The 25,295-nt window shown below is 37.1% G+C and overlaps 1 protein-coding gene across 2 annotated transcripts in view; it reads left to right on the top strand.

The window, feature by feature from the left end:
• Positions 1-1,586: 1,586 nt before the first annotated feature.
• The window catches only part of LOC111147182 (meiosis regulator for oocyte development), a 37,589-nt gene continuing 13,880 nt past the window's right edge, over positions 1,587-25,295 (top strand). Inside the window, exons 1-8 of one of the 2 annotated variants that reach the window (XM_022503071.1) lie at positions 1,587-1,876; positions 2,461-2,557; positions 7,614-8,955; positions 9,285-9,383; positions 17,157-17,411; positions 19,819-19,988; positions 22,365-22,430; positions 23,245-23,403. In XM_022503071.1, coding sequence (XP_022358779.1) covers positions 7,662-8,955; positions 9,285-9,383; positions 17,157-17,411; positions 19,819-19,988; positions 22,365-22,430; positions 23,245-23,403 — 2,043 coding nt within the window. In that variant the 5' untranslated portion in view covers positions 1,587-1,876; positions 2,461-2,557; positions 7,614-7,661. Of the gene's footprint in view, positions 1,877-2,129; positions 2,558-7,613; positions 8,956-9,284; positions 9,384-17,156; positions 17,412-19,818; positions 19,989-22,364; positions 22,431-23,244; positions 23,404-25,295 lie in introns of those variants that run through there. The other variant, XM_022503072.1, reaches the window with a different exon arrangement.

Raw genomic sequence — 25,295 nt, forward strand, 5'->3', positions numbered from 1 at the left:
ACTATGTATATGGTAGAACAGATAAGGAAGAGACTTGTATTGATCTAGAAATTTGGGGCCAGGGCCTGAACCATTGAGAAGCTTGGGAAGATAGTGTATGAAGTGATGAATCTTCTGGTATCTCCCTGCAGTACAGCACTTTCTTCGGGCTCCACTTTTCCAAAGATGGGAATTATGGGAATTATGGGAACCAAAACCCTAGAATCCTCTTTCTCTTTCACTCTCTTAAGTCAATCGTCAAGCTCTGTTTATTCCATCTTCTAAATCTTCTCCACACACACCACCACCCACCCCCCACTCTCCATACCACATACCAAATGGTAGCTCGGATTACCATGACCTCTCGCTGGGATACTTACCTTGCCCTTCCCTTTTCTTCCTGAAAAACTGATCACACTACCTGCCTAGTTAAAAACCTTCCATGACTGCACCATTGCCTTTAGGAAAAAGTCCACCCAGACTCACCAGGCTCGTTTCCAAATGCCTTTCTGATAGAGCATCTTGATCGCTCCCCACTTCCCCTGCTCATCCATCCATACTTCACAGCTTCCCCTTTGAGATGCAATCCCTCCTCAACCTGCCCTTGATCTTCCTCTGCCTTGGAAGGCTCTTCTCTCCCAACCTCCTCCGCTGTTCCCTTTCCCATCTAATACCGTATTCATCCTTCTTGGCGTCAGCCTAGTGGTTCACAAGAAAGCGTTCCTGACCTCCCAACACTAAGGGGGCGCCCCTCCGGTGGAGCACTGGATTAGTCCTAACAAGGCATCACTGTTTTCTGCCGGTACCGCGTCTTTATCGTTCACTCCAGTGTCCCCAGCATTCCAGCAAGTTGCTAGGTACCCAACAGGCACTCAAGATGTGTTTGTGGAATGAGCAAAGGAATGAATAAATCGTGAACCACATACCCTGGAATTTCTACTACATCGATGGCCTGCAATAAATTGTTAATGGAAATTTAAAGTGATCGAATGAGGTAAAGCGTCTGCAGTGCCAGAGACAACGCATTTCCGACAAGCCTTGCCCGGGAAACCTCCCGCAGGTGCGCGTGCCCGGGATACCTCCCGCTGGCCGCAGGGGCGGGGCCACCGGGGGTGCACCGGAGCGCTGGGGGCGGAAGGCGGGGCCACCAGGGCAGTGGCCCCGCCCCTGGGCGGTGCTACTCCCGGGCGACCGAAAGGCGGGGCTCACGGGCGGGGAACTCCTCTTCCAAGGCCGAGACGCGTCCGCGCGTCCCGGAGGCGCGCGGTGTTGGGGTGTTGGGTCCCGGCCGGGTGGCCCAGATTGCCGGCCCCTCCGCCGCGGCCGCCATCTTTCCCTCGTGCGGACTCCCACGGAGGGAGGGGCGGTAACCAGGCCGGAAGTGGCTGTGTGACGGCCACGCTGCCTCTTCAGGTCAGTGAGTTGTGGCTCCGGTAGCGTCTAAGCATTCCCGACGCGGAGGCCCCCCATGCGCGGGCTCGGGAGTGCGGGGGCCGCCGTGAGGGGCCCCGGGAAGCCCAGTTAAAAGGCCCGGGCCGGGGCCGACGCGAGGGCCTCCTCGGAGCGGTGGCGCGGGTCGTAGCGTTTCGCGCTGTGGGATAACCGCGTCGGGCCGCGGGCCGGGCCTAGCAGGCAGCCTTGGAGCTGCGGGCGGAACCCCTCGGGGGCGCTGGGTCCGCGCTGCAGCTACACGCGCGGAGAGTTCGTGCGGAACCCGGTGTCCTGGCGTTGGACGGGAGGCCCAGCCAGGTGTCGAGCGTGGGAGTGGTCCTCAGGTTCCTGACTTCCAGCAATAGCAACGAGCCACGCTCTCTAGCTGTACTCTACTACTATTTCCTGAAGGGCCTGTCACCGCGTTAGCTGTGCTTTCTGCTTGTATGGCCAATGCATATTCCGTGTAAGGATGAATAAAGCCTTTCCCGTGTGCCACGAGCATTGCTAAATTGCTTAGCAAATGACTGCATTTGCAGGCCTTTTGTATAGCTACATTTTTATTTTATCTTTTGAAAAGATTTTATTTATTTGACAGAGAGAACACGAGGCAGGCAGAGAGGGAGGGGGGGAGCAAGTATATCTATAATTTTAAAGGAAATTTATGCAGTGCCTCTCCTTGAAGATGGTGAGGCTGAAAATTTCTTTTAAAGTACTGTTGTTACTGTCATAGAAAAGTAGAAGACAACAACAAAAGGATGTGAAAGTTGAGTAGTCGGGTACCTTGTATACTTAGTATTATGGATCTTCACTGTCCAGTAGCCCCACGGGGTTGAGATGTGCTATAAATGTAAAATACACATTGAATTTACAAGACTTGGCACCAAAGAAAAAAAATTCTCAATATTTTTTTACATCAGTTACATGTGGAAAAGGGTATTTTTTAATATGTTTGGTTGAATAAAATAACATTGTTTAATTTCATCTCTTTTTCAATGTGGCTACTAGAAACTTTTAAATCATGGCTAACGCAGTATTTCTGTCAGACAGTGCTGCCACAGATACTCTGGTGAAGAATACAGAATCAGCATGGCTTTCCTTTGCTCAGAAACCTTTGATGGGAAGTGAACTCTTGTTACACTTGAAGGTGAGGATATAAAATGTAAGCTGTAATTATTGCAGATTTCACCCCTACTCCTCCCACTTTCCAGTGTCTCCAGCATTTGAGAACATTAATTCAGGGCTGCTTAAGGAAATCATAGTGATACCAATAGCTGTGTGATGCGAATAACTCAGTTTCTCACAACTTTGTGAGATGGAAGTAGGGTGGGTTCTTACTCTTATTTTATAGTCGTGGTGTATTAACAGACTTAGTTGAGTCTAGCCTGTGAGTGTTTGGAGTTCCTCTGACTCCAGGTTGTTTTCTTTGCTCTTCACCATATTCCTCATCATCTGTGTTCATGAGCCAAGATCCATCTGTATTGTGTGTTGGACTGTAAAGAAAGACATTTCTTAAAAGGGTGTTTATGGATGTACCTCTCTATTCAGGGCCAGCTTTGTGTTTTGCAACCTATGCCATCATATAAAGCCCAAATACAGGGGCCTGTATTTTCATTTTGCACTGGACCTTGCAAATCATGTAGGTGATTTTTCTGCAGTAATCTAGGATGGCATTTGGGAGGTGTTGGACAAGAACTAAATCACCTAGTTCACTTTACTCCTTTATGAAATGTGAAGGGCATGCCAGTCTCTCTCCAGTTTTGTGATTCTGTATGAATTACTGTAATCAGATTTTGTGGCTGGTAATACAAATATTGTACAAACATAATTACAATCAGGAGAAATGCTGATAGTCCTCCACTTGATTTTTTTTATGGTGGATTTTTCCACATGCCACCAATTTTCTTATAGATCATCCATGTAAAGAATATGATAATAGGATGGAGGCCTATATTGAAAGTGTGATTATTTGAGTGTTTATCTTTTGATAAGAAGATAGGCCAGATCTCCAGATACCTCCATTTAGGAGGTTTCCTCTGTGAAGACATGAGTGTGCATCCTTACTTGGCAGTATCTGTTCCTTCTTTTTGTTGTCTTAGCTGTGTCCTATTGCATGAGGTGCCTCTTCTCATTCATGAATTTTTTAAATTCTCTTTAAAATTGAATATCAGCATTAGAATCAGTCTTTACTAGATTAGTTTACTAGTCTGCTTGGACTGCCATAGTAAAAGACCACAGAGTAGGTGGCTTAAATTAACAGAAATTTATTTTCTCACAATTCTCAAAGGTTGGAAGTCCAAAATCAGGATTCCATTGTGATCTGGTTCTGGTGAAAGTTCTTTTCTTGGCTTGTACATAGCTTGTACATATTCTCCCTGGGTTCTCATGGTGGGGAGAGAACTCTATTGTCTCTTCCTCTTTTTATAAGTGCACCATTTCTGTCAGATTAGCACTCTATCTTCATCACCTCATTTAACTCTAATCACCCCCTTAAAGGGTCTGTAATACTGTCACATTGGGGATTAGGGCTTCAACCTGAATTTGGGGGGGGGGCAATTTAGATTATAGCAACCAGGGAGCTTGTCTTTCTCTGTTCACTACCATGTTCTTAGCATTTAGAACAGTTTCTACCACATACACTATGCTCAGTAAATATTACAGAATAAATGAAAGACAGGTATAAGAGTGAGCCTCCCTTAGGGTGGCTCACTGTGGGCTCTTGCCCATCATTGGAACCCTGACAGTGGGTACTTCATTCTTGGTTGAAGCCAGTCTCTACTAGGAAGGATAAGGCATGGAAGAATGAGGAGATTGGTAAAACTTGGATAGAGCAGTGTAAGAAATGTCAGATGGAGCATTTAGTAAATAATTATTAAGTATCTACTAAGTGCTTAGCCCTAGGCTGGGTATTGGAGGTATAAATGGAAAGCAAAGATACTTTTCTTGCTCTTACAGCTTTTATAATTTAGGAGAGACAGGGTGTTCAAAGGAAGGAATACTGTTCACTAAAGGTACTATCTAAATAAACTGACAGACCAGGAAGGGGATAGGGGATATTTGATGTCAGCCTCAGACCATGATGGTTGAGAGATGGTCAAGCATGTGTTAACTTGGCCTAGAAGGGAGGGAAGAATGCTCCATTGAGAGAAAACAGCATTTGCAAAGTAGTGGTGATGGGGGGGCAGAGGAAGATTACATTCTAGGAACCAAAAAGAAGAACAGTGTAGCTAGAACACAACAGGGAGGAAAATGGTGTGCCTTGATGCCAAAGCGGTTGGTAGAGACCAAAGCATTTAGGATTTTATAGGTTATATTGAATATTTGGAACTCTCTACTAAGAGCAGTTGGAAACCATTAGAGGATTTTAAGTAGGCATTGTATAACCTGGCTAATTTTGCGTTTTAGAAAGGTCCCTGTATGTACAAGTTGTATTACATAAAGATGAATTTCATAAAGGCCTGAATATACAGATGAGTAAAAGAATTGCTAAATCAACACCATAGGCTAAGCATGTTGCATACTTTAATTTCTTACAGAATCAGTCCTCAGAGCTGTGAGACTTGGCAGCCTGAGTGGAGGAAAGAAGAGTAAATAATTGGGTTGATCTAGGCTTGGGGAAGGCAAGCTTAAAATGGCAAAGAAGTGAGAAATTGAGGGTCTAGTAGAAATGTAATAGAAATGATGATCTTGTGCATCAGACCTCTTAAGTAAGGAAATAAATCAGTGTAAGAATTCTTTTTTTTTAAAGATTTTATTTATTTATTTGAGAGAGAGCAAGAATGAGAGAGTGAGAGACAGCATGAGAAGGGGGAGGGTCGAGAAGCAGACTCCCTGCCAAGCAGGGAGCCCGATGTGGGATTTGATCCTGGGACTCCAGGATCATGACCTGAGCCGAAGGCAGTCGCTTAACCAACTGAGCCACCCAGGCACCCCCCAGTGTAAGAATTCTTAGAGGTCTTTCTCAGTCAACAAAATTGTACGAGTGAGGGGTGTAGCTCAGTGGTAGAGCATTTGACTGCAAAATTGCATGAGTATATTGAATTCTAGACTGATAATTCCTGACAATTCCTGACTGAAAGTTTTACAAGGTCAAAAAGTAAAGCAAGTATGTTTGAGCTGATTTTATTTAGTGTATCTGTATTATGAGTCTGTGCCTGGCTCTACATCTGGTATAGGGGATCGGGGGTGAATGAATCATAGCTTCACCTTTTAAGAACTGACAGCATGGCTCTACGGATTCTAATTGCCATGAAGATTCCAAATACTTTTCGCCTTTTTAAATCCAGACTTTAACCTCTAGCCAGAATTGGTTAGAAACAGACATTTAAATTTTTGTTAAGTAGCTTTTGCTCTTAAAATAGCATTTCTTAAAAAAAAAAAAAAAAGTATTTATTTGAGAGACAGTATGTGCATGGGCATACGTGTGAGTATGGTGAGGGGCAGAGGGAGAGAATCTTCAAGCAGATGTCCCAGGCAGTGTGGAGCCTGAAGAGGGGCTTGATCTCATGACCCATGAGATCATGGCCTGAGCCAAAACCAAGAGTTAGTCACTTTAACCAAAAGAGCCACCCAGGCGCCCCTAAAATACCATTTTTAACATAGTTATTTTTAGTTTATGTTTAAATAATTATCATCTTTCCAAAATTCCCTGTCATTATTAATCAAAGTTCATAGAATTGAAAACTGGAAGAGCCTTTAATGATCACTTAATTCAGTTTCCCAAATGCAGTGTGTGTACTACTGGTCGTAACAGGATGATTTTAGGTAAAACATAATCAAGCCTTTTTTTAAAATTCCAATATAAGTAACATATGAAGCATTTCAGCGGCACCTGGGTGGCTCAGTAAGTTAAGTGTCTGCCTTTGGCTCAGATCATGACACCTCAGGCCCTGGGATAGAGCACCATGTTGGGCTCCCTGCTCAGTGGGGAGCCTGCTTCTCCCTCTCCATCTGTCCCTCCCCACCTCTCATGTTCTCTGTCTCTCTCACAAATAAATAAAACCTTCTAAAAAACATAATAAGCATTTTAATAGTTACATATTTATTTTAATGTGTTTTAGAAAAAATATTAAGCATACCTTACCTGTGATTCATGGACTTCATGATGAAATTAAAATCAATTTTCTGATTTTAAAAATAGTCACTTTAAATAAAAATATTGAATAAAAATAGGTGGTACATGAATGAAGTTTGGGAAACAGTACTCTAAACCAACTCTTCAGTTATGTAGGTGAGAAAACAAAAGGACCACTAATCACAAAGGTCCTTCTGTGGTGTATAGCTAATATATGTCAGAGCTAGGAATAGAAGTTAACTCTGTTCAGTCCATGTTATTGTTTATTCTGCCATACAGGGCTGCTGCTTATTCTTGAAACTTGAGGAAGAGACCTCTGTCTTAATAGCGGCATTGTACTTTAAATCTTCATTGTCTGTTTTGGGGGCCACATGTGGCTATTTATATTAAAAATAAATGAAAAGTAAATAAGATTTAAAATTTGTACTAGTTACATTTCTTGTGCTTGGTTAGCCACATGTGGCTAGTAGTTACCCTACTAGACAGTATAGCCAGAGAACATTTCTGTCACTGCCGAAAGTTCTATTGAATAGTTTTGGTGTAAACTGTTGCTTAAAAACATGATTCATGGGACGCCTGTGTGGCTCAGTAGGTTAAGTGTCTGCCTTCAGCTCAGATCATGATCCCAGTATGCTGGGATCGGGTCCCACATTGGGCTCCCTGCTGAGCAGAGGGTCTGCTTCTCACTCTGCCTGCCACTCCCCAACTTGTGCCAGCTCTGTCAAATAAATAAATAAATAAATCTTAAAAAAAACAACACACACAAAAAAACATGTTTCATAACCCTTTAAAGTTTTACACCCTTCAAAGAGATGATGCTTATTAATTTGCTCACTGTACTGAAGTTCTGTTAGCCCTAAGGTTAATGAAGTTACTAATAACAGTGCAATTAAAATAATTGATCATGGGAAGTAAGGCCAAAATGTATTTCTCAGAATCTCACCACCTCATCTTATTGGGGGGAAGTTCTTTTTCCCTTTTTAATCAATAAATATTGTCATGAATTCATAGCAGTTAGAAGAAATATATTGAAAGAGAGTATCGAATAGAGGATTTCCTGATTTTCTGAATTGTTTATTCATCTTACAGATGTATTTTGTTAAGATTTTAAAACTTTATTTTTAAACAGATTTTCAATGAATGGACCTGACTGGACTCTTTGAGCACATCAATAAACATGAGTGGTACCAAACCTGATATATTGTGGGCACCTCACCAGGTGGATAGATTTGTTGTATGTGACTCTGAACTGAGCCTTTATCATGTGGAATCTACTGTGAATTCAGAACTCAAAGCTGGATCTTTACGTTTATCTGAAGACTCTGCGGCTACATTACTATCAATAAATTCAGATACACCGTATATGAAATGTGTTGCCTGGTATCTCAATTATGATCCTGAATGTCTTCTAGCAGTTGGACAAGCAAATGGTCGAGTTGTACTTACAAGTCTTGGTCAGGATCATAACTCAAAATTCAAAGATTTGATAGGAAAAGAATTTGTTCCAAAACATGCACGACAATGTAATACACTTGCATGGAATCCATTGGATAGTAACTGGCTTGCTGCTGGGCTTGATAAACACAGAGCTGATTTTTCAGTGCTGATTTGGGATATTTGCAGCAAATATACTCCTGATATAGTTCCCATGGAGAAAGTGAGACTTTCAGCAGGTGAAACTGAAACAACATTATTAGTAACAAAACCTCTTTATGAATTAGGACAAAATGATGCTTGTCTCTCTCTTTGTTGGCTTCCACGAGACCAGAAACTTCTCCTTGCTGGTATGCATCGTAACTTAGCCATATTTGATCTTCGGAATACAAGCCAAAAGATGTTTGTAAATACAAAAGCTGTTCAGGGGGTGACAGTAGACCCCTACTTCCATGATCGTGTTGCTTCCTTCTATGAAGGTCAGGTTGCCATATGGGATCTAAGGAAATTTGAGAAGCCAGTTTTGACTTTGACTGAGCAACCAAAGCCCTTAACAAAAGTAGCATGGTGTCCAACTAGGACTGGTTTGCTGGCCACTTTGACAAGGGATAGTAACATTATTAGATTATATGATATGCAGCACACACCCACTCCCATTGGAGATGAAACTGAACCCACAATAATTGAAAGAAGTGTGCAACCTTGCGACAATTACATTGCTTCCTTTGCTTGGCATCCAACAAGTCAAAATAGAATGATAGTTGTAACTCCCAACCGAACAATGTCTGACTTCACTGTTTTTGAAAGGATATCTCTTGCCTGGAGCCCAATTACATCTTTAATGTGGGCTTGTGGTCGTCATTTGTATGAATGTGCAGAAGAAGAAAATGATAATTCTTTAGAAAAAGATATAGCAACAAAGATGCGCCTTCGGGCTTTATCCAGGTACGGACTTGATACAGAACAGGTGTGGAGAAACCATATTTTAGCTGGAAATGAAGACCCACAGCTCAAGTCCCTCTGGTATACCCTGCACTATATCCTTTTATTATGAATTTCATGAGATGAATCAGGTAAAACTGTTCTTAAAGTTTGCTGAAAGATCAGTCTAAATTTTATTCTGAATGTTTTATATGCAAATAAAAGTTACATAATGCTAAAATTGCAAAGTAAAATTATTTAAAACTGTTGAACTTGAAATACTGCTTTATAGATTGTGTAGAAGGAAGAGAAGTTTATCTGCAATAAAGTAGGACCATCTCACTTTGGCTGATACCTATTATGAATTCACTCCAAATCAAAATAAATTTAGCTTTGAAATATGTTATTTTGCATCATCATTAATATTTCCTATGCATTTAAATACTTATGAAGCAGTATACAGAAGATATGGATCAGAAATCTCCAGGAAACAAAGGATCATTGGTTTATGCAGGAATTAAATCAATTGTAAAATCATCTTTGGGTAAGAAAATTCTATATTTTATTTTCTAAAGTATAATTTTTGTACTCTTATTTTTCTCCCTTTATCCCCATTATTTAATTACTTCAGAATAGATGTGCCTAAATTTTTTTTGTTGTTTTGGAGGGTTTCTGGTTAGATACTTTAGTGAATCGTTAAATGCGTATTTTATATCCAAAATTCTTCTTCGGGGGTCTTGACTCATTGAAGTGATACAGTCTTTCTAATCTATTCATTTATTCACTGCTGGTTTTTTTTTTTTTTTTTGAAGACCCACTTTGAGAGGTTTTACATTAGATGATTTATAGGATCCTGGCTGTTTGGGTTATATCACAGTATTTTGCTTTTATAAAAGCTAAATAAAATGACATAATTGAAGGAGATCTCTCTTTATTGTGATGCCTAAATGCTTTCACTTAGCTATTTAATGGCAAGGTCTGGGTAACTATGTCATGAAGTATGGCCTTACCTGACAGAGCCTTACCTGAAAGAGTCCTTGATGATTAAATGAATGTATGAGTTAATGCAGGGTTGAAATTGACCAACTATTTAAGAATAAATATGACAAAAGAGCCAAACTTAGTTTTTCTTTGTGGTGTTTTTTTTTTTAAAAAGATTTTATTTAATTGTTTTATCAGAGAGAGAGAGGGAGAGAGAGCAAGCACAGGCAGACAGAATGGCAGGCAGAGGCAGAGGGAGAAGCAGGCTCCCTGATGAGCAAGGAGCCTGATGCGGGACTCGATCCCAGGACGCTGGGATCATGACCTGAGCCGAAGGCAGCTGCTTAACCAACTGAGCCACCCAGGCGTCCCCAAACTTAGTTTTTCACTGAGCAGTTATTCTTAACTGTTTTTTATTGAAGTGGAATTGTGCATTTTACTATAATCCTTTCCCCAACCTAGGATTCAGTATCTAGCTTTTTTTTTTTTTTTTTAAAGATTTTATTTATTTATTTATTTGACAGACAGAGATCACAAGTAGGCAGAGAGGCAGGTAGAGAGAGCGGGGGAGGCAGGCTTCCCGCTGAGCAGAGAGCCCGATGTGGGGCTCAATCCCAGGACCCTGGGATCATGACCTGAGCCGAAGGCAGTGGCTTAACCCACTGAGCCACCCAGGTGCCCCTCAGTATCTAGCTTTTGAAAGCAGTCAAATTTGGGCCCAAGTCAAGCTGCTAGGAAAGTAGTTTATATTTAGTCAAAGAGTGGCAGTTCAAGTAATAAATTCAACTTGGTCTTTAATAGGATTTTCATAAATACTATACAAATAATACAAAATATAAAAAATACTAATTTAATAAGAATAGGTTAAGTATTTCAATTGAACTGTTAATATTATTTTTAAAAAATTTGAAGGACTTTTGCATTATTACCTTGTTCCACATTGCTACAGTAGACACTATTTGATAGATTTCATTTTGGTATTTTCTCACTAGTTCTCCACCAAAAAAGTGAATTTTATTATAAATAAACTTATTAGAAATAAAATACATGGGTCCAATTAGAAACTTCCATTTTATTAATGTAAGTAAAAGGGCAGATACACTGTAATATCCCTATAAATGAGCCTGCTCATGACTTCAAAATTGCCACTGCAAAGATTTAAACAGTTTATAGAATTTTTAGTATTTTTGCTATATAGCAGGTCAGGCCACATTATGTTCTCAGTTATTCTGAGGTGTATTATTGTTTTTGTTGTATTTTGGTATATTTTAGGGGCAAACCTACAAACTGCCTCTGAGGAAAAGCAAGAGGACAAATAGAATATTTTTATAATTCTGCTGTAGTAGAGAGAAACTGAATGTTTTGACTTAAGAGTAGTCTTTACCCAGATTAAAAAACTACATTAGAAAGATTTCCTCATTGCTAGACTTTCAGCTTTTTGTTTGTTTTGGTTTTGATACTTTTATTTCTACAGTCCCAAAGTGAAAAGTAGAGAAATAACTGTCAAAGATGGCACACGTGTCACTCAGTTTTTTATCTGGCCATACTTCTTTAATTGTCTCTCTTATGATTGAACATGTAGTCAACTCATTGAGCCATCTTGCTCACTGTGTTATATAGCACACAGTGAAATTTTAACTTTGGTGATAAATAATATATACTGAGTGCATACTGTGTATTAGATGTCATGCTAGTTGCTTTCCCCATGTTACATTATTGAATTCTTACAATAATGAGGTAAATTTATTTATTCAGCCAATATTTATTATTTGCTTATTATGTGCTAAGAATTGTCCTTGGAATAATATATAACTGTCAACAATCTAAGTCTCTTCCCTCATAGAGAATGAAGAAGGTGGATATTACCCATGTTCTTGGGAGGTTTACATTCTAGTTCAGAATATGGACAAGTAACTAGGCAATTTACCATGAGGAAGAACTAACAATTATGTATAGAAGAATCCTAATCTGTGTGTAAGGATTAAAGAAGGTTCCCTGGAGGAGTAAAAACAAAGGCAAGGAAGGTCCAGACAGGGAGCCGCATATGCAATTAACCCAGAGAAGAGGGAGCATAGCACATTTTAGTATTGCTGGAACAAGTGTGAGAAAGGAAATGAGGGAAGAATGGAGACTAGAAAGGTAAGCAGTGGGGTAAGTAACTCAGGACTCAGAAATCATGGTAAGAATTTAGGGAGATTTATCCTGTAGCAAAGGGAAAACAAGGAAAGATTTTAAAGAGTATTAATAGAATTAGATTTGTGTTTTAGATCTGTTGCTATGTATGGAATGAATTGGAGAGGCTCAAACAGGGACCTCAGATAAAAGCCACAGTAATTAAGGGCACCTGGGTTGCTCAGTCAGTTAAGTGTCTGCCTTCGGCTCAGGTAGTGATCTTGGGGTCCTGGGATCGAGCCCCTAGGCAGGCTCCCCGCTCAATGGTGAGTCTGCTTCTCCTTCTCTCTTTGCCCCTCTCCCCTGCTTGTGCGCTTGAACATCTTTCTCTCTATCAAATGAATAAATAAAATATTTTTAAAATAAAAGCCGCAGTAATTAGGCAAGACATGAAGGTGTTCCTATCAAGGTTAGTGGCAGAGGAGTTAGAAAAATGTGGATAATTAGAGTGTGACAAAATGTAATGATTGAATACAGGAGATGGAGGGGAAGGAAGAGTGAAAAACAGCACACATACATATATATATAGCTTCAGAAAGTGGGTTAATACCAGTACCAGTTAATTATGTAGGGTTAACATAGGAAGAGGGCTTTTGAGAAGGAAAAAAGTTTGTTTTGGAGAAAGTTGAATTTGAGATAGTTAGGTGGAGATGTGCAGTAGGCAAGAAGTTTAGAGTAGGTTGAAGAAGTAAAGTCATCCATTTTAAATAATTCTTCCAAGAAATTTGACTAAATGAAGGAGGACAAAGAATATATAGTAAAAGCAGCAAGTGGATCTGGAGTCATAAGGGTTTTTGTGTTTCTTTGTTTTTGTTATTAACATAGGATTGATTTAAGCAAGCTTAAATGCTGATGTGAGGAAGCCCATACAAAGAGGTTGAGATGCAGAAAAAAGGGAGTAGTGAAGAGCAAAATTCCTAGGAATATGAGAGAATGGGATCCAGAGCACAGGTGAAAAGACTAGCATTAAATAGGAGAATGTACAATTCTCCATACCAGCCAGAGGGGAAGGGGAAAAGTATGCAGATTGTATAGGGTTCAATGACTGGAGGCTGAGGAGCTTCCCCCTGATGGCTCCTCTTTTTTCAGTGTAGTGGGTTTGCTTATTGAGAAGGACCAGGAAGGATATAGGGAGGAGAAACTGAGAAGAGGAGCCAGAGTTGGCTTCAGAAATATGGGAGGATTGTGGAGCAATGTTGTTTTACCAGAAGATAAAATAAAGGACAGTGGGCTGAGAAAATTAGGACACTGGGAAGAGAATGATTCATTTGCTGATCTTTGGGAGGGAAATGACAGAAGACTGATAGATAAAAATATGAGGGACCAAGAGATTGTGAGTTTGAAAAATTTAGAAGTGAGATTTCTGGAAGGCTATGAAGTTGTGGTAAGAAAGTGGTTCTTTTGAAGGAGGACCAGTTTGGAGTATGTCTATGAAAGGAGTGGGTGAAATCTTGGAGGTGTGAACCACTGGAGATAAGGCAGCAAAGGAACAGAGAGACTAGTTTATTGGGTGGACCAAGTATTAAAGTCAACCAGGATGAGAATGCATGCTCTAAGGGAATGTCTTGTACAGTCTTGTGGAAAAGTGTTCATAATGTTGTTAGTATTACAGTTTTTTTCCTTTTAGGATGGCAAAAAATTGCATAATAAATGTTGGTCAGCCTTCCATCCGATAGGATGAAAATATTTTTATACTTCAGGGATAAATTCTGATCTAGAGAACTTGTCTATTCAGAACACTTTAATAGACCGAATAGGTAGGACTTCATGTTTTTAACAACAAAGTGTTCTTATATACACTGTATAATTGTACTGCTTTGTTATATAGATGTAAAAATGCAACAAATTAATATCTACAGATAGCATAGTGTCTGATTGGTGTAGTATTTGAAACCAATTTTTTAAAAAGTGTTTTTTAATTTTCCCATGAACTTGTTTCTCTCACACCTGTCAATAAAATGTCAATTCTATTATTTATATGTAGTGCAATCTCAAATTTAAGGGATACAGTTTTGTCACTTTAGTACTGCATAACATGCGTAAATTTTAATTTTTTTCAGAGGTAGTTAAAATCGTGTATTTTAAAATTCCCACATGTTAAAAATAATGACTATGCACTTAGAAATGCACAATATCATATTGCTTGTTTGATAACCCTGATTAACCTGAAAAGCTATAAGAAGTTGCCTCTAGACAACCAAAATACATGACACAATATCCAGGCATTTCACTTACAGGATATTTTTCCATCTCTTAGTAATGAACTCTTTGGAGTCATATGTATTGCTCTTTATTCCATGACACACTTTATGTAAAATAAAAACTCTTAAGAAACTGGAATCTTATTAAATTAAGAGGACTTGTTTGAAAATGCTGCTTTTTGTTCAGCTGTTTAAAATTGTTATTTTTACCTTTTATTATCCTCAGCATTGAATCCAAAATTTATAGGGGAGATACGAAAATAAATACCTTATGATACATTGACAACCTGTTCTATTTGAAATGTAATACGTACATTCTATCTAAATTTAAATTTGTTATTCAGAAAAGTAATATTTATTTTTTAACATACATGTTTTAACTTAATCATTATTCAGAATTTTCTAATAGTTCTTAAAATTTCACTTTCGTAAGCTAAAAGTGATTTTTCTTGACTAACTTTCCTCATGGTTGCAAACAGAGCAACTTGCTTCCTCTTTTCAAAGGGCAGGTGGTTCTCTTAAGGAGAGAAAACTTCAGAAGTCTCCTCCTGAGCCCTTGACCTAAATGGCAAGAGTTTCCAACAGTAGGGTTAAAAATAAGTACTTTCAAGTATAATTATTTAACTGTTTATTAAATTTCCAGAATTTTACAAATAACTCATCTTGAAACTTTTCATAAAGCAGTGATATATAGCTTAAAATATGTCCTAACATGAATAATATTGTAGGCCTTTGCTGTAGCCTAACATCATATAATGAAACAACTTATTTAAAAGTGTGAATTAGGGGCACCAGGGTGGCTCAGTGGGTTAAAGCCTCTGCCTTTGGCTCAGGTCATGATCTCAGGGTCCTGGGATTGAGCCCCACATCGGGCTCTCTGCTCAGCAGGGAGCCTGCTTCCCCCTCTTTCTCTGCCTTCCTCTCTGCCTACTTGTGATCTCTCTCTGTCTCTCTCTCTCTCTCAAATAAATAAATAAAAATATCAATAAATAAATGAAAGGGTGAATTAGGTTTGGTGAGTTTAGACTTTGGCTATGTACTAATTTTACTCTACCCATGTATTTAGAATAAATGGACTTTAAGAAATAATGCTTTGCATTATTTATATATGTGTGTATTTGATTTGTAAATGACAACTGATTCAATTGGGTTTTTTAAAAGATTTTATTTAGAGAGGGAGAGAGAGAGCATGCATGTGGTAGGGGGCAGAGGGAGAGAGAGAAGCTTAAGTAGACTCCATGCTGAGCATGGAGTCCAAAGCCAGTCTGGATCTCACAACCCTGAGATCGTGACCTGAGCTGAAATCAAGAGTTGGATGCTTAACTGACTGAGCTACCTAGGTGCCCGATTCAGTTTTTAATATTTTCTCAATTTTGCTTGTGTTCATTTATTTAATCCTTGATCCGATGAGTATAGTTAAAGTCAACTTTGGGCAGTATATTAGTTTTATATTAATGCATTTATTATCATCATTTCCATGGTCTGGAATCTTGGCATACCTTCACTGGATCCTTTGCTCGGGGTCTCACATTGCTAAAATGAAGATGTGAGTACTCTTCCTAGCTCATATGGTTGTTGACAGAATCGGTTCTTTGAGTTGTGGGACAGAAGTGTCCTTGCTGCCTGTTACCAGGGGCTGCCCTCGTAGAGGCTGCATGCTTCCTTGCCACATAGCTGTCTCAAAACAAAGCTTTTACTTCCAGTCCAGCTGGAGACTCTCTCTCATTCCTCCAGACTCTTTTAAAGGTGTCACCTGGTTATGGCAGGGCCACACAGTGGAATTTCCCTTTGTTTAAGTAAGAGTCAATGGAATAACAACCTTATTGATTATATCTCCAAAATGCTTTTGCTTGTACAATCTTGTATTATTTAGAAGCAAGTCACAGATTTCACCTGTACTCAAGGGAAGAGGATTATGAAGGGTGTGGTTCCTAGAGGGCAAGAATCATGAAGCCCATTATACAATCCTACCTACCATAGACAAGTTGAATTATTTCTTAAAACCTATTTATTATTGATCTAGTTATTTGTAAAGGTATAATTACTGTAGAATTACTATAAGTTAATTCCGAATAAAAGATGTTTGTAATGTTGGACCTTGTTGCTACCTAATTCATAACTTAGTTTATTCTGAAAATCCTTTTTGTTAAAATAACAACACATAATTCTACAATGACAGTTTTGATGGTAAAACTTTGTAGAACATTTAAGAATTTGAGTGTAATTGAGTCAAGTTTCATCTTTGTTTTACCTTAATTTAGTACCATTAGGATCATCCACCTTGATTGCAATCTAATGCTGGATGAATTAGATTCCTTACAAAAAGAGAATGAGAATATAATGTCTTCTGACTTAGCGAAGAGGAAGAAACCTTAAATCATTGCCATTGTGTATTAGCTTTAGTATTTAAACTTTTGAAGTACTTTTATATTTATTTCATTTTTTCATATATATGCATACAAAGAAAAAACAGAAGATGGAGAGAGAGAGTGTATTGGGTCTTAAGCACTGGGGATAACCTCTCAAATAGAAACAAGATGCTTGCCCTTTTGGAGCATATGTTCTAGCAGGAGAAGAGATAAGTCTGAAAATTAATGAAATATGGGAGCTTACATTAGATCTATAGGAAATGGAAGAAACGGTTTCACATCAGATAGTAAAAAATGGCACTCTTAGATTTGGTGGTCAGGGAAGTGCTCTGAAGCAGGGAGTCAAACTTACTGTTATCAAACATTAATCTTTCTTCCTGTAGCTCTTTTTTGATACTCAAGGAACTATTTAACTTAACAACATGTAAAGTATGTTTTGTTTGTGGCATATTTTACATTTATGCTGTCATGAATTTGTAGTTAAGTCAAATATCCAGAATACGACATTGAGATAATCTGTCTAAAATGTACTTATTTTCTAAATATATTTCAAAAAATAATAAGCAACTAATATAAAAATACTTCTCTTTTTAGGAATGGTGGAAAGCAGCAGACATAATTGGAGCAGTTTGGATAAGCAAAGTGATATTCAAAATTTAAATGAAGAGAGAATCTTAGCTTTACAGCTTTGTGGGTGGATAAAGAAAGGAATGGATGTGGATGTAGGGCCATTTTTGAATTCCCTTGTACAAGAAGGGGAGTGGGAGAGAGCTGCTGCTGTGGCATTGTTCAACTTGGATATTCGACGAGCAATCCAAATCCTGAATGAAGGGGCATCTTCAGAAAAAGGTATTAGGTTATAGTCAAGGATAATCGTAGTTCATAGAGTCCTTTGAAGAGAAGACACTGATAACTTTCAAGTATTTAGTCAGTATATTTGTGTAAATTCTTTTGAAAGAGAACACATAACTGTATCTATTAAAGTATTAGCCCAATCCCTTTTGTTTGTGCCTTGGTTTATGTCTGTAAAGAACATAATGTGTCTAAAGACAAAATGTGTCTTCAGTACCATTCTAATAATATTACAGTGAATGCTCAAATGCATCTGTTTTAATGCTTTTTCTTTAAAAGACATTCACATTTTTTTAAAAATGTATTTTCTTGAAGATAGGACTACTTCAATTTGCAAGCATTCTTTTGTTGTTCGTTTGCAAGCATTCTTTTTTTTTTTTTTTTAAGATTTTATTTATTTATTTGTCAGAGCGAGAGAGGGAGAGAGAGCGAGCACAGGCAGACAGAATGGCAGGCAGAGGCAGAAGGGAGAAGCAGGCTCCCTGCCAAGCGAGGAGTCTGATGTGGGACTCAATCCCAGGACGCTGGGATCATGACCTGGGCCGAAGGCAGCTGCTCAACCAACTGAGCCACCCAGGCGTCCCCGTTTGCAAGCATTCTTATGGCAAATATTTGAGAGTATTTTTACTTTGTCTTTTGGATGGTTATTGGTTGGCTTTTAGGAAACTAAATGACACTTTTAGTTAGACTAATACAGAGTTTTATAAAAATCATATTTTGAGCTGCAAAAATGCTTCTACTTGAGTCTGGTGATTTAAACATAGTTTCCATTTGATATTTTTTTAAAAGAAAGAAACAATGAAATGTAATAAAGTTTTTACTCTGACATTTTTTGCAAGAGAATACTCAGGCAAATGAATTCAATCCAGAAATTCAGGTGGTTTTTTTTTTTTTCTTATCAGGAATATTTCACTTAAAAATAACTAAGATGTATGTAGCTATTGATTTTTAATGCACCTAGCAAATTATTTCTGGTATTCAGAATACTTAATTCTTACTTGCTGGTCCATTTTGAAACCGTTACAATTCTGTTGTACCATACAGAAAAACACGAAATTAACTGTAATGTATTTACTTGCAGTAAAAAAGTTGAAAAAGCTAATGTTTTGCCCAGATTGGCCTTTTTTCTTTCACTTTTACTCTAATGTAAGTCTTCCCCATTTGAGAATACAATAGAAGATAATGTGGTGATGAAAAAAGAGTTTGATATTTAAAGCTATTTCTAATTATAATTTTGCTATGACCTGGGGACATGATACTTCCCTGTCATGTATACCTGGAAAATCCAGTTTTAGATTTGAACACCTATACTATCAGTAGGGGAAAGTTCTCTTTCCAGTGATTTCAGTAACTTTAAGGATTAAAGAGAAGATTTCCCTGAATCCAGTCTTCCTTCCACTTGGACACAAATTGTTTTGAGCAGGAATTAGGAAGATACTATTTTGTGGTGGTGGTGGTGGTTGTTAATCTTAACAGACTTTAATCCAATTTAGTAGAATAAGCAGAGGAAGCAAGCACAAAGCAACTTGGGGAAAGTGTTTATAGAAATGAAGAACAAGGCTATTTAATAAGAAAGTGGGAAATGCTGTTTTTATTTGGGAAAGAAAGAAAATGATTAGGATCCAGGAACAGAATAAGAAAACTATTATAATAAATGTACAAAATACTTAAGAGTAAAAGTTAAAAGTAAAATCAGTTTTTCTTGAAGTGAACTTATGTTAGGAGGCTAGCCAGTCCATAGGGCTAACTGTCAGGTTAGCAGTTTATCAGTGACTATATAAACTGCTAAGAACCGATGTTTAAAAAACTATTGATAACAAATACTTTGTTGCAAATGTGTCCACATACAATGCTCTGGTAATGCTGATAGTTAATTTTGTCCTAGAAGAATTAGTAATGTTAAACTATTAAAAGAATGCTGAAATACTGGTTTTCAGAACATATGCTTAAGTATGAGCATTATATACTTAGGAATAGGAAAACAAAATAATTTTGAAAGTTATAGCACTGAAATACTGTATTATTTACTGCCATTGCTTTGAAATATGTCAACATAAATGAACTTAATAAGGCTGACGGTGACTCTGGTGGTATGGCTTCACTTCTCTTCATTTAGGCCCTAAACAATAACACTGTATAGGAACTGCCTGGAATGAGAACTTGAAAATTTAAAGATGTGCTTGTCTTGCACAGGGTTAGCAATATGAACAAGTTTTATAAGAATGGAAATTTTTGCTTGTGGTCCTTACCAAGTTTTCCAATCTGGATCAAAACCCTTAATTCTAGTGCGCTTATTTTTCTGTAGGTAAATGTCACCCTCTGATCTTTGTTTATGGTTTAGAACTGGAAGAGGAGGTATTGAGCTTTTGCTCACTTTGACCAGCCGACTGTTTTTAATGTGCAGGTGATCTGAATCTCAATGTTGTGGCAATGGCTTTATCGGGATATACGGATGAGAAAAACTCCCTTTGGAGAGAAATGTGCAGTACTCTACGACTACAATTAAATAACCCATATCTGTGTGTCATGTTTGCATTTCTGACAAGTGAGACAGGATCTTATGATGGAGTATTGGTAAGCTAATTTCTGTTTGAGAAGACTCCTTATAAGTTAGGAGTTTTTACCTAACCTTGTTAAAATTTTCAAGTGTCTATTGCATAAAATATTGTTATATTTTTATGTATTTTGCATTAAAAGAAAGTGTCTTAAATATTTTTGAGCAGCTCTTCTTGAATGTCATTTTACAGTTAGCTGATAATAAATTTGATTTTTTAAATAGTTTGAACAATATAATATACAGATATAAACAGCATAGGATTTATCCTTTAGCTTAAGAGCAGCTCTAGAGTTCTACAACTATATAAGCGTAACTTTTATATTGAACTGTAATTTTTTAAAAGTAAATATTTGGGTTTTAGTTAAGTAAACAAATACATGATCAGTTATGATCAGAATGACTATATATTTTATCCAAGTTAGTATTTGTATTCTCAGACATGTACCAGTGTGGAAGATGTATGATCATGCTACTTACAGTGAACTATTTCATTTTTTTTTTTCATTTGGTCTTTCATTGCTTTGCCTCTCCTGCTTTAACCACCTATAAGCACATCACCAGATAGGTTCTTTATCACAAAGTGGGGTAAGGAAGAATAAAATGAGATGTAAGTTTCAGTTATTGGGTTTTAAGCTTCATGTTAGTACTACAACTTTCTTTGCATTGTTGGACCTCTTTCTACCACGGAGAAGACCTTTCTAACATGAAATTTATTTGTGTTTGCCATTATAGCACTTAATATAAAAGACACATTGCTTGAATAATGGATTTAAGTGTCAGTCCCTAAGAATTTATAAAAAATGTATTTTATTGAGATATCTTAATGAAGATTTTAATAAATGTTATTAGTGTCCATTTTAACAATTCCTTAGTTTATTTTGTCTTTTAGTAAATGAACTGTTGAACTTTCTAACCACTTCAAATTAATATCCAAGAGTATGTTGTGTTTTTGTTTTTACTGTTATTACTCTTTTGTTAAATGGAAGACTTTAAGTGTTGCATTTTGAAGGAATAAAATTATTTTCAGGAAGTAGTAAAGTATGGTGAAGACTAGAAAAAGAAGTGGTTCAAATTTTAAATTGATAGAAAAGTATTCTTTAAATACTAAATTTCTGTATTTTAAATTAAATGACCTACTATAAATACCCTCATTTTCTTATACCTGAATTTGGGTTATTAGGTAAGGTATATCTTACCTTGAGTAGGAAGTTCATATTTTTAAACTGCCTTGAGAGTGTACCTAATTATACATTATGTAAATAATTATAATTAACATATCCTTTGTTAAAAATTGTTAAGTTGTAGTAATCTAATGAAAAGTACCCATTTGGGAAATCAGAAGATTGAAGGTTTGAGTCCTTGCTCCAGTTTAGTTACTTCAGCTGGCTAGTTAACTTTTTTGGGTTTTAGTTTTCTGAGCTGTATTTTTACAGCTATTATTTCTAATATTTTCTATATAGCTAATATTTTCTGAGCTAATACTTATAACCCTTTCCCCAACAAAATAGTAACACCTCTGCCTGAACCTAAAGAGTTAAATCTAATTTGTATCAAACATGTTTCCTCTTAAGGGCAGAACCATATTTTATAATTGAGAAAACATGCTAGGATAGGTACCAACTGAAGTGATCTTACATTTAAAGTAGGGAGACTCTATTTCATAGAATGACTTCAATGGAAATATGATCTTTTTTCCACCTTAAGACTGTTGACTACTTACCACAAAATTAATTACTGTTCTACATTTATAGAAATTCAAAATACTGTTTTACAATATTGAAAGGTCTACAAAATTTAATCACAGTACCTCTGAAAATTTTGTTGCAAACCACCCATTTAACTGTATTTTACTGTGGCCACAAAAGTTGTGTCTATAAGGGTCTATTTCAAGACTTAAACTTTCTATTTACAGACATGCGTTAACAGTTTTTCCAAATTCTGTATTGGTATGTTCACACTGGTATATTCACTGATAATTCACAGATTTCTTAGATTTGCTGATTAACTTAGCATCCCAGAAAAGATTTTCTCAGTTTCCTCAAAGTTAATTTCTGTGATGGAAGGCATCTAAATCTGTTGATACATAAATAATTACATAAATCACTGCTTATATTTTTTGTTGCAGTTACATAAGACTGAACTGGAGTGTTTTTAAACTGAATTGGTCAGTATTTAAGATGTAGATTTTTACTTTGCAAGAATAACTTGAGCACTGAGTTTTTAGAGGGGTACATTAAGAAAGGCATCTTAGGCAACCAGTGGCTCTGCCAGTATAATACACAATAACGTTACTAATACTTTTGAAAATGAAATTGTGTATTAAGTATGTAAAGTAGTCTTCAAGAATTTAAAACTCATAGCATCTACAAGTAATTTCTTGTTCTTCTTTTCAGTATGAAAATAAAGTTGCCGTACGTGACAGAGTGGCATTTGCTTGTAAATTCCTTAGTGATAGTCAGGTAAAAACTAATTTTGTATTTGAAGTAATTAATAGTTCCTCTGACTTGATTAAGCAACTAATCTTTATGTACAAATATGTATATGTAACATTTATATATAAATTTCTTCTAAAAAAGTGAAGTAATAATTTATTAGATCAAGATACTGTAGACTTGTGTATCATAACCAGAATTATTTAAGAATCCTGACTTAATATTTTAGTTTATTTCTGCTTGTGGTGTACAGATAAAGGCATTGAACTCACCCCTTTGCAATGCTATAAAAGAATTCCTTCATTTCTTAATTCAGTAAAAGTATTGAATGTGTATTCTGTGTGTATAGTGAGAAAGGAATGCCCAGAAACAACCAGTATTACAAGGTGCTAAGTGCTGTAATAATGAGGAAGTGCTGGGGGAACACTGAGGACTCTTGGCTAGAGGTTGGGGTCCGATGAAGTCAGAGACCTTACCAAGAGGTGATTTTTTTTGATAATCTTCAAGTTCCCATTCATCTCAAATTCTGTGATTCTTTTAATAGCAAGAACTTTGCGAATACTGAGAGACAGTTCTCTTTAAATTTAAATAGTCAACCCTCTATACTTATTTTATAGAATAATAAAATATAATAAATGCCTTTTTAAAAAATATTTTAAATAATCACAGATACTGCATTGTAATTTATGATAGATACAGACTTCTTAAGAGATCTTTTTTGCAAGGGCTGTGTTTTAAAATGTTTTCTATAAATATGAAACTATTTCTAAAGTATAAGTTTTGAAGTACAGAGTATGTAGTGAAACAGTTTGCTTCAGAAAAATCACTTTGAATTTTCCAGTTAAATAGATATATTGAAAAGTTGACCAACGAAATGAAAGAGGCTGGAAATTTGGAAGGAATACTGCTTACAGGCCTTACTAAAGATGGAGTGGACTTAATGGAGAGTTATGTTGATAGAACTGGAGATGTCCAAACAGCAAGTTACTGCATGTTACAGGTTAGTGCAGTGTGGCAGCAACTTAAAGAAAAACAGTGGTTAACCACTTTCTTCCTTCATTGAGTGGGTATGCCTTTTGCTTCCTTAGGATCTCTAGAAAGCATTTAATTTAATTTTTTAAATTTAAATTTAGGTAATTAACATACAGTACAATATTGGTTTCTAGAGCAGAATTCAGTGATTCATCACTTACGTACGACACCCAGTGCTCATCTTAACAAGTGCCCTCCTTAATACACATCCCCCACCCACCTCCCTCCATCAACCCTCATTTCTCTACCTTTAAGAGTCTCTTACAGCTTGTTTCCCTCTCTCCTTTTTTTCTTTTTTCCATTCCCACATGTTCATCTGTTTTCTTTCATAAATTCCCCATATAAGTGAGATCATATGGCATTTGTCTTTCTCTGGCTGACTTATTTCACTTGACATAAAACACTCTAGCTCCATCCATGTCATGGCAAGTGACACAGTTTCATTCTTTTGATGGTTGAGTAATGTTCCATTGTAAAGACCACATCTTCATTCATCAGTCAATGGACATTTGGGCTCTCTTCCATAGTTGAGCCATTGTGGAATTGCTGCTATAGACATTGGGGTGCATGTGTCCCTTTGAATCTGTATTTTTGTATTCTTTGGGTAAATACCTAGTAGTGCAATTGCTGGATCATACGGTAGTTCTATTTTTAACTTTCGGGGGAACCTCGATACTGTTCTCCAGAGTGGCTGTATCAGTTTGCATTCCTACCAGCAGTGCAAGCGGGTTCCCCTTTCTCCTCATCCTCACCAACACCTCTGATTTCTTGTGTTGTTAATTTTAGCCATCCTGACAGGTATGAGATAGTATTTCATTGTGGTTTTGATTTGTATTTCCGTGATGCTGTGTGATGTTGAGCATCTTTTCATGTGTCTTTTAGCCATCTGGATTTTTTTTTTTTTTTAAGTGTCTATTCATGTTTTCTGCCTATTTCTTAACTGGATTATTTGTTTTTTGGGGATCAAGTTTGTTAAGTTCTTTGTAGATTTTGGATACCAACCCTTTATCTGATAAGGCATTTGCAAATATCTTCTCCCATTCAGTAGGCTGCCTTTTAGTTTTGTTGATTGTTTCATTTGCTGTGCAGAAACTTTTTATCTTGATGAAGTCCCATGTATCTTTGGTTTTGTTTCCCTTGCCTCAGGAGACATGTCTAGTAAGAAGTTGCTGTGGCTGAGGTCAGAGGTTTCTGCCTGTGTTTTCCTCTAGGATTTTGATGGTCTTACATTTAGGTCTTTTATCCATTTTGAATTGTTTTTTTGTGTATCGTATAAGAAAGTGGTCCAGTTTCATTCTTCTCTATATTGCTATCCAGACACGATTTGTTAAAGAAATTGTCTTTTTTCCATTGGATATTCTTTCCCGCTTTGTTGAAGATTAGTTGACCATATAATTGTGGGTTCAATTTTGGATTTTCTTTTCTGTTCCATTGATCTATGTGTCTGTTTTTGTGCCGGTACCATACTGTCTTGATGATGACTGCTTTGTAATATAGTTTGAAATCTAGAATCGTAATGCTTCCTGTTTTGTTTTTCTTTTTCAGAATTGTTTTGTCTATTAAGCGTCTTTTGGGTTCCATACAAATTTTAGGATTGTCTGTTCTAGCTCTGTGAAAAATGCTGATGGTATTTTGATAGGGAATGCACTAAATGTGTAGATTGCTTTGGATTAGAAGGCATTTAACTTCAACCTTAACAGTTGAGCTGTAGCAGACTTCTACATTCTCTTACTGTCCATCAGCCTCCTGCACTGGGTTATCCAGTTTTTCCTTTCATTTTGGGAATTGTTATTTTAAACTTATATAAAGCTCAAACAGAGCAGAGGAACCTCTCTCTAATTTGCCCAGTTCACAAAACTT

Source organism: Enhydra lutris, unplaced genomic scaffold (genome assembly GCF_002288905.1).
Source record: "Enhydra lutris kenyoni isolate GAN:26980312 unplaced genomic scaffold, ASM228890v2 scaffoldscaffold16, whole genome shotgun sequence".
Taxonomy (NCBI): domain Eukaryota; kingdom Metazoa; phylum Chordata; class Mammalia; order Carnivora; family Mustelidae; genus Enhydra; species Enhydra lutris.